A 9,927-nucleotide genomic window follows, 5' to 3' on the forward strand; every position below is an offset into this window, starting at 1 on the left:
ACATGGTTTACACAACTAGACCAAGGGTAGGCATTTCATGTTTTTGATTTAATCGACTTGGAAGACCAGGTGTGATGTATTTAGTCAATCACTGGCCTAAGTGCGACACTTCAGGAACAGGGTTGCCAATGTCTGAACTAGACCTTGGGAGAATCCCCAGAAAATAAAACATATAGCTAGATCTAACAAACTGTGGTAACACCAATTTCTGCACAAAGAAACAGCACACGTGTAAGCATTGTTTCAGCACCCTGGTCAGTAGCACCAAACATGACAATCATTCATTTTTTAAAAAAGGGACTTTTAATAGTGACGTTGAATGTCATACATTAATTGTTAAAAACGAACATTACAATCATTCCAGCCTATATACATTCCAATTTCGGACTATGGCATATCAGTGCTTCTTTTCAACATGATTAAACTACATCTAATCTCTCCTTTGACATATCAAAAATAACAAAGAGTTCCAATACCATTTAGATTTCATAATTCACTGAACTGAAGAAAAAAAAAGACAACAAAAATGCCTCACTGAATGAACTGACAGGTCATTACACTTGAGTATAGTTATACTGCAACACTGAATTAACATAGCTAATATATWTATTTTTTTWAATGTCACTTCTCCATATGACATACACTTAAAATGATGTCCAGAGGTTTACAAAGGGGTAAACATACTGTAGGTCCAGAGTGAACCACTGGATGCAGGACTCAAACAGCTCCTACCTAAAAAGGTCAAAACTAGTCACAGTTCCGTCACTGGCACTGGAAAATGGGGACTAATTCCAGAGCACTCCCATTTTCAGTCATTTAAATTTGTCAACAAGCTAAAAGCAAAACAAAGAAAACACAAAAGAGAGCATGAAAACCCTTGTTACAAGGAAAATACCAAAAGATGTCCACAAAATCCAAATGGCCAAATGTCCTGCAATGTCTAAAGCAGAGTATACAGACAGATCAACCACTAATCTAGCATCATGAGTATACATTTACACTATGGATGCTGAATGTGCAAAGTAAACTAGCAGAGGACTAGACATGCGCTATGGAAGGAATTGGTCATTCGTTAGCAAAGACCTTAGCAACAAGACCTGTTCGAGACACAAAAACACAGATGGCAAGAATTAATCGTTTTGTTTTTCAAGAGAGAATTTGTGTTTTAAAGTCTTCAGCAGTCATGCGATTTCAACAGATGACTATTCCCTTTCATAGTGTACTTCACCACCCCCCCCCTTGATGAGAGGATAACAATGGAAATCTCAGTAGTCCATTCTACCACTGGAACGGAACATCAGAACAAAGTGCTCAAAGAGGAAAAGTAGTATCACCAGGAGAAGGAGGAACAGATAGAGGGGGAATACTGTGATAACAAAACATCTACTACCCTTTTCCACCAAGTTTCAATCAACATTATCAATAACAACTGAAACCTTTGATTAGTCTTCTTCATCCTAGCCCCCTTCCTCCCTCTGTTAGTTGATTCAAATCGGGCTCTTCTGTCTACATCTCATCCGAGCGGTGTTGCTGTATAATGATGGACGTTGGCTTCCTGTCGATCCAGTTTTCCTTGGTCCCTGGAACCTCGTAGGCCACAGGCGTTCCCACTGGATCTCTGGATCCCTCCTGCAGGCCCCCGGGCCCGGCCCCCGGCTTCAGCTCGTTTTGACCTGGTTTGGGGAAGTCGGCAGACGAGTTGCTGTTGACTCCGCTCTCTGTTTCCGACTGCTCCACCTTCTGGTAGTCTGGTGTGTGGTTCTGGCCTCCAGTGAACATTGCCTTGGGGTTCTCTACCATGGCCCCTAGCAGGAGGCTGAAAGGGGGCAGCTCAGCGCTGTCAGTTTCCTCCACAGGCTCAGAGTAAGCCAGGGGCAAGGGGTCTGGGGTGTCATCAACAGCCACGGAGCGCAAGGTCCTGGACACAACTACAGTTCAGAGGGAAAAGGCTTGTTAACGTATTCTGAATTCTTACACAATGTTTCATACAGCACCTTAACAGGAAGAGACAGGAAATATTTGTGAACAATTTTAGATGTTGTTTATTGTTGTATACATAGCTATTCTTTATACTCTAAATGAATGTTATTTTCAACAGAAGAACATGTTATTCATAGTTTAGACATAGCTTTAGCATTTCAGACGACACTTCTCTCCTGACTTACCGGAAGAGGGGGTGTATATCTCCTTCTGTCCAGGGCTGCGGCCAAACGGGTTGACAGAGGGGAAGATGATGAGGCAGAAAGACAGCAGGAACACCTGAGAAGAGAAGGGAAAAAAACGTAAGATAGCTGTTAAAAATGTGGTGTGTGCGACCCAGATTTACAAACCCAGTAGATGAGGTACATCGGTCTACAAAGAYGAATGCAAAAACGTATTTTACTGTGTAAAAAAAACGTTATCTTCCATTTGTTTTTCTATAAGAAATATAATTCTCATCTTTACGGACCCAAGCAGCACTCTCGTCTTTTGTTAACCGAAGCACTTGTTGGTTTATGTTTCCAACATACCATTGTTTGGCAGTGGGACAAAATAATGGGTACTCCAAGTTGCTTTGGCCTCAATAGAACACTTACATAAAATACACTAGTACAGTACAGGCAGGCACTCCTTGAGCACCATATGAATCCACAAGCAAGCCTCAATCAGGGTTGGGCTATAATGTCCCAAACAGTTGAAGCTATAAAAATGTCAACACAGGCTGAGGTGGCAACCTAAAAGAACAGGATGTAGCACCCACCATGTTAATGTTGAACTTCAATTTGAAAAAGGTTGAGAACCAAAATGTCAACCAAATACATCTGCAGATGTAAACTTGTACGTGGGAGTCCTTCAGTACTAGTTTTACTACTAGTTTTAATTCCCAGCATCCCAAACAAAGGATATGTGGCGGTGTGAGTGTTAAGATCTACTCTGTGTTAGTCCTCTTACCATGACACAGGTGCTGGTGGTGGTTGTCTTCATGGTCGACATCTTCATCATGGACTGCAATTTCCTTAGCTGCTCTATCAGAGACCTGGACAGGGGGAGAATAATGATACCCATTGGACATTTTCTCAATATTAGTCTATAAACGTTMATTCTCTGATGCTTATCATAACAACAGGCATTCCATAATCATGATAACAGCAGTGGTGTCTTACATGTTTTGTTTCTGCAGTTGTTGGACCTTCTTCTGCAGCTCCTGGTTGTGAGCAGTGCAGATGGAAACCCTAGGCACCAATCAGCAATAACTCAGTCAATCAACCAATCAAACTCTACTTTACACACACACAGACACACACAAACACATTTTGACCCAATGAAGACATAACAGGCTCAACATTGGTGAAGTGAAATGGTGAAATCAATCATACAATGACTAATACTTTATTAGTACGGTGTGTGCTGGCTTTCAATTCATTTTCAGAGATCCCGCCATTCGTTCTCTCACCTGTTCTCCAGGCCGTCCACGTACACCTTCTTCTTCTTCCTACTCTCCTGGGCTGACTGCTTGTTGCGGATCTTCCTCCTCACCCTCTTCAGGGTCCTCTCCTCCGCCTGCGACAAAGAGAGAGAGGAGGAATGGCTACCCATCACATGCTTGACATGATTGAGCGGATAGTGCACAGTGCTGAGGAGCAGTCTGCCGTCACACTGCTGGAGCCAAACAAGCTATCTGGGATGGTTTCTCAATTGGTTTGATTGGAAGTGATTCAGCATTTAATTTTTTTTCATTTTGAAAAAAAGTCAAAAAATAATTACGCTGTAGTCAAACGTGCGTGCAGGAGAGATTTCTATTATTTAATAGACATTTTCTGCTCACTGGCCAAATATGAAACATAGATTACAGAGGAGGCTGGTGAGAATGGGCTCATTGTAATGGAATAGAGTCAAACGTGTTTCCATATGTTTGATACCATTCCATTTATTCCATTCCAGCCATTACAATGAGCCCATCCTCCTATGGCTCCTCCCACCAGCCTCCTCTGATAGATTATCCCTTCATATTAGCAAGCTCAACACTCTAAAGTAGCAACAAATTGGGTAGATTGTGTCACACCTCCCTGGCTGTCATTTTTAAGGGGTGCTCCCTGAATGCCAATTAGTTCAATGTTTACAATGGTTTCTAGGTTGGTCTCCAACGCGTCAACAAGTATTTGTAATAAATCAATGGAGAAAATGACCTTAGTAAGAGGCATGCAGGACGGTATGGTTGCTCCTTCCTTAGCGAGAAGTCTCCTTTCCTCATCAGTCAGAACAATCTCCTTGAACTGGAACTAAAGGGGAGAAAAACATTTTTTTTAATGAGATGTGCTGAAGATCTGCTCAAGGCCACATGTACACCACTTTGTGACAAAGATTATGTCTTGTGAGATCATCAAACATCACGCAACAATGCAGATGTAGAAAGAACAGTGGCTAAGAAAAACTCCCTAGAAAGGCAGGAACCTAGGAAGAATTATTATGTTCTTGAGCGGCTGGTCAGGGGGCCAGAACATAATTACAAATAATTTGCTGAATCTACTAGTTAATGATCCCTGGAGTATATTAACAAAATGTTCTCACACATCTTATTATTTGACCCTGCTGGTCATCTATGTACATTTGAACAACACTCTGGCATTAATGGCCATGTACTCTTATAAATCGGCATCCGGCACAGCCAGAAGAGGACTGTCCACCCCTCAGTGCCTRGTTCCTCTAGATTTCTTCCTAGGGAGTTTTTCTTAGCCACTGTTCTTTCTACATCTACATTGCTTGCGTGATGTTTGGGGTTTTAGGCTGGGTTTCTGGATAAGCACTTTCTGACATCTGCCGATGTAAAAAAGGCTTTATAAATACATTTGATTGATTGAGACTGCAAATTGACCACAAGGCCAAACCGATATTTGACTAAAACATTTCAAACCTTGCTTACATTTGTATACAATCTCTCTATTATGCTTGGGAATACTTGGAAACAGATTTCCAAAATTAAAATAACTGATGCAATTTCCTGGTGTTGTTACAGTTTTAAATAATTGTTCATATTGGGGAGGGGGGGAAAATAAAACCACCCGCAGGCCAAATTCAGCCAGCCAGTTGGGGAACCCTGATRTACTCAAATGATGTACTCAAATAATGTACAATCAATGCCATTCTTACTAAAACAATGAGTTGGCAATAAGTTTAACAATGGTGAAACTGCCACTTCCATTTGCGATACTACATCAAAAGAAGTTACTGCAAACAACAGACATGCGATACAACAGGATATATACTGCCATTTTTTTGTTGTACCACATTGGGCGACGCTCCTCACCTCCTCTTCGTCAACAAAACAAAAATAGCCTTCCCGGATTACATCTTCCAAGACTTGATCATCTTGTTTCCTCGTCTATAATACTAATTTGATTATGTGAAACTCACCAGATCAGCTTTGTTGTTCTGTGTAGAGTCCTCTATGGCGAGAGAACAGGGAAGTTCTTCACTGGAATAGATCTGTTCCACTTCCATCCCCTCACTGTCCAGGTCGTCTGATGAACAGGAGAGCACAAAAACACAACAAATTAAAAAAAATCTGTTCACATGAACAGTAAAGTTCTCAAACCTTACTAGGATATTCTTTTGAAATCTTCTAGCCCAAGGACACGAGTCTAGTGACTGGACTCAAATCTGCTAGACTTAATCCCCAAAACATGGAAGAGATAGCTGGAATTAGGTGGTGCTAATCTAACTGGTCTTTATAGTTTCAATGGGAATATTTAAGATTAATATAGTTCATATTCAGTTAAGAGTGATTAACACAATACTTAACATATTTAAGTTTTCGCTTTCTGTAATACACATGATTTCCAGTGTTCTGTTCAAGTAAGGTTCTGTTGATAGTGATAGACACCAGACTGGAGGTACAAGGACACTGATTATTACTGTATTCTGTGAAACACGGTGTGATTCTGTAGCAGCTGACAACATTACCGCATTCGATTTTGACTTCCTACAAGGCTCTCAGCTGGCGCTTACAGACCACTTGGTACCGTCTGATTACAATTAAAAATGGCATGTCTCCAAGAGGCCAGCTAGACATTTTCTCTGCTTCTGTTCTGGATGTGTCTCCCTGACTGTTGCAACTTGTAATAAACCAGATTGATTTCGGATAGATTTTTATCAACGACTGCTCTCCTTTTGTTTCACCTGGAAATTCCCCATTACAATAGTTGATTGGCTGGTGTGCTACATTATTCACGATTCATGACCAGCTGGGCTAGTGGGTGTGTTTTGTATGGTCACACCTGGGAACCTCTTMATTTGCAAAGCTAGTCTGTAGATGCTCAAACTACCAACAAACTATCCAATTAGTTGAATTGTCAAGAGCCAATTTGATGTCATTCAACTATTCATACCACCCAAAGCTATGAACCTGTTAGACAAGTATAAAGGTCTAGATCAACATTTACCCAGATCAATAAAGACATCCATGTCAGGCTTCTCAGCCCTCACACTCTGTAGAGCATTCATGTCTCCTCCCTGAAGTAGAGAGTAGCTGTGGTCCGTTTGCACAGCCAGGGCTTCAGGGCTCTCAGCCTGGAGCTCCAGGGCCATCAGGGGACTGTCGGAGTAGCCCGGGCTGGGCTGGGAGCACTCTGGGCTGGGTGCGGTATCACTGTCACTCCCCTGGGGGCTGGGGCAGGCCAGGAAGTTCTGGCCAACTACGCCCCCAGTGCTGCTGTCTTCAGAGATGCCGCTGTCGCTGCCCAGTGGAGAGTGTGAAGCACACGAGGCGGCCATGTTGTCTTCTCCCTCCAGCAGGCTGGACAGGAAGTCCTCAGTGTCCATGCCTGTCAGCATCTACAACAAACACAGCAGGATGTTGGTGTCCATTCAATATGACTGTTTATTCCACAAAAAGAAAATGTGAAAAATAGTTATTGTGCTTTAAAGTAAGGAAGTAGTGCTGAGCAATTAGTGCTTTTTGAAGTCGGTTTGGTTTCGGTCGATTATAAAAAGAAAATCAGGGTTTTCGATTTTGATAATTTTTTTTAGATATTAAATGCACTTTGCATTATGTGGGTTGAATGCTGTAACACTTTATAAAATAATTAATAAAAGTCCCATGATGGTAGTGGTTGCCCATTACTGCTTATCACATATGAAACCATCATTTAGTAAAATTACTTTACATTAATAAAATATTTTTTAATTTATTACTATTATTTAATTCCAAGTCATTATCTCATCTCTATAGAGCTGCTGCCTATGCTGTCTGACAAAATCACTATTTTAGTAGWTCAAAGTAAATATGACTTCTGAATACCCAACTGTCAATTACTTAGATAATGTATTTTCAGGCTCGTGAAACAACTACGTTCTATCCCTGTCGATCGCACGTTCTCTCAGTCTCCGGGTCTGCTCCGTTCAGACCGGACAAGTTTAAGCGGGCGCGCAATGGATTATGGTTATTGTAGTTAATTACCAAGCTTTCTGCACTAAACTATGTAGAATATTGGCCTGTTGGAAACGACAACTCCCTACTACATCGCACAGTTCAGGCTTCATCTGATTTATCTCTACAGGAACTGCACATCGAGCTCACCAAACAAAAACAAAATAGAATTGAAAATATTGAACCAACGTCGGTACAATTAGTTGTTATAAAAAATCTAAAAATAACTGATATTTCAGTTAATCGCTCAGCACTATAAGGAAGTTTATCACATTATTGATGTAAAACGATCAAATAAATTATTCTGCTTTAGTACATACCATTAAATTAATGGTTTGTTCCCTGACAATTACTAAACTATATTAGCCTATTGTTTAGCAAACATAAAACAGTTTTATTCCTAAGTGGGAGACATACATCTTGCTCGGCGAGCCAGTTTTCTAGCCCATTCCCATCTGTGAAGAAGGGATCATTGGCTCCAGTCTCTCCATACTGGCACAGGATCCCCAGAAGATCCACTCCATCCATATCAGGAAGATCCTCAGTGACTGACATCTGGGAAAACAGAATCAGCAATGTCACCATTATAATCAGGAAACATAAGACTTTGGTTTGTGGGCAGGTCCAGTTCAATGATGTGTGATAAGAGAATTGTGACTGAACTCATTCTTGTTCAAATAAAAAGGCAAATATATTGGAATATCCTACCCAATAACTGTATCTTTAATTTTAAATTCTCTGACATGTAAATTCTGGACATGAGAAATTCTGGAGAGACTAAAGTGAGAGTTGACACCAGTAACTAGTGTTCGGCAGCCCCCACCCAGTATACAGCTGCGCGCTCCCATCAATGACCTCATTCTTATACATCGCCCCGCCCACTTCCCCCTTTGTCACATGAGAAGCAACAAAACAAGCCAGTTTACTGCCGCGTTCATATGCAAGTCGAAACTAAGAAACTCGGAAAGGTCCGACTTGCTGATTCGTTGAACGCGGCAGGCGAATAAATACAACAAGTAAGCATGTCAGAGATTTCCTGGTTTCCTAATTCTGACTAGTACATGAACGCGGCATAAAATGTTCGTGATAATATTGCACTTCAAATCTGGATGAAGAACTCACATTTGATATGAACCTCTGCTGCGAAAAATCTAGCTCACAAATAAATGTAAACCAGTTTGTGCTCAGTAGGCCGATGGTTAGTTAGCAAGCTAGCTAGGTAACGTTAGCCAGATACATTGTTGCCGGCCTAGTTTATCTTGCTATCGTTACCGACAAGAAAGAGCATTGTTAGCATAGAAACATGATGTACTGACAGTGCAGACACAAGGGTTAGTAGATAGGCTAGTTAGTTAGCTACTGTTTGCTTGCCAAAGCAACATATGCTGCATAATTGACCAGCCAATGCATGTTCCATGACCTACCAAATTTGACAAATAACTGAACGTAACATTTCCAYAAAATATAAGGAATCGATGGTCATAAACTGCACACCACGGCTTTACACATGTTTAAACTGACAGCAGCTAACGTTATAACGTTAGTAATGTGCCAGCACGACAGATTAATGGTGCAAATATTGCTGAGGGCGTGGTCGTTGTTGTATGTGTTCGTTTATTAATAAAATAAATAGCATTAATTTATCATGTCTCAAATATACTTACCTTTCTCAGTATACTGCCTGACAAGTTAGAATAGCATTCGAGTGAAGCTATTTTCGTTGTCTATTCGCCTTTACTGTCTGTAAGGTCTCGTAGAGTACACTCTCAAGTATGACTACTCTCTTCCTGATGAAATCACCTTGCAGTTCCAACAAGACAGAAATTGCGTCATCACGTATAGACGAGTCAGCATGCGTAATATTATTCCATTACGGGAAATGTAGTATAGTGTGTGCAATACAGTATGATTACAGTACACAGACTCAAACTATACTAAACCATGAATCAAAGGCATCACAGATGGATGAGGTTTACTGCTTGTGAAAATGTATTGTTGATAGGATATAATGTCATTTTCTCTCATACGTACATCTTTGATATTTTTGTTTCTTCAGAAAATATTGAGCTGTATGAAGAGAGACATACTGAGACGAGGGCACAACAAAGCCTATTCCCGCTCAGGACACTGAAAAGATTTGGCATGGGTCCCCAGATCCTCAAAAGGTTCTACAGGTGCATCATCAAGAGCATCCTGACTGGTTGCATCACTGCCTGGTATGGCAACTGCAAGGCACTACAGAGGGTAGTGCGTACTGCCCAGTACATCATTGGGACCAAGCTTCCTGCCATCCAGGACCTCTATATCAGGCGGTGTCAGAGGAAGGCCCTAAAAATTGTCAAAGACTCCAGCCACCCTAGTTAGACTGTTCTCTCTGCTACCGCACAGCAAGCGGTACCGGAGCACCAAGTCTAGGTTCAAAACCTTCTTAACAGCTTCTACCCCCAAGCCATAAGACTCCTGAACAGCTAATCAAAGGGCTACCCAGACCCCTCTTTTACACTGCTGCTACTCTCTGTTTA

The 9,927-nt window shown here is 41.3% G+C and overlaps 1 protein-coding gene across 1 annotated transcript; it reads right to left on the minus strand.

Moving 5' to 3' along the window:
• Positions 1-280: 280 nt before the first annotated feature.
• On the minus strand, positions 281-9,233 carry creb3l3l (cAMP responsive element binding protein 3-like 3 like). The gene is made up of 10 exons (XM_024002755.2): positions 9,070-9,233; positions 7,823-7,960; positions 6,420-6,810; positions 5,392-5,498; positions 4,167-4,259; positions 3,434-3,540; positions 3,144-3,212; positions 2,932-3,016; positions 2,166-2,259; positions 281-1,928 (listed from the first exon to the last, which is right to left on the minus strand). The coding sequence occupies exons 2-10, from the start codon at positions 7,958-7,960 to the stop codon at positions 1,507-1,509; spliced, it is 1,506 nt and encodes a 501-aa protein (XP_023858523.1). The 5' UTR covers positions 9,070-9,233; the 3' UTR covers positions 281-1,506.
• Between the last annotated feature and the right edge of the window lie 694 nt (positions 9,234-9,927).

Source organism: Salvelinus sp. IW2-2015, linkage group LG15 (assembly GCF_002910315.2).
Source record: "Salvelinus sp. IW2-2015 linkage group LG15, ASM291031v2, whole genome shotgun sequence".
NCBI lineage: Eukaryota > Metazoa > Chordata > Actinopteri > Salmoniformes > Salmonidae > Salvelinus > Salvelinus sp. IW2-2015.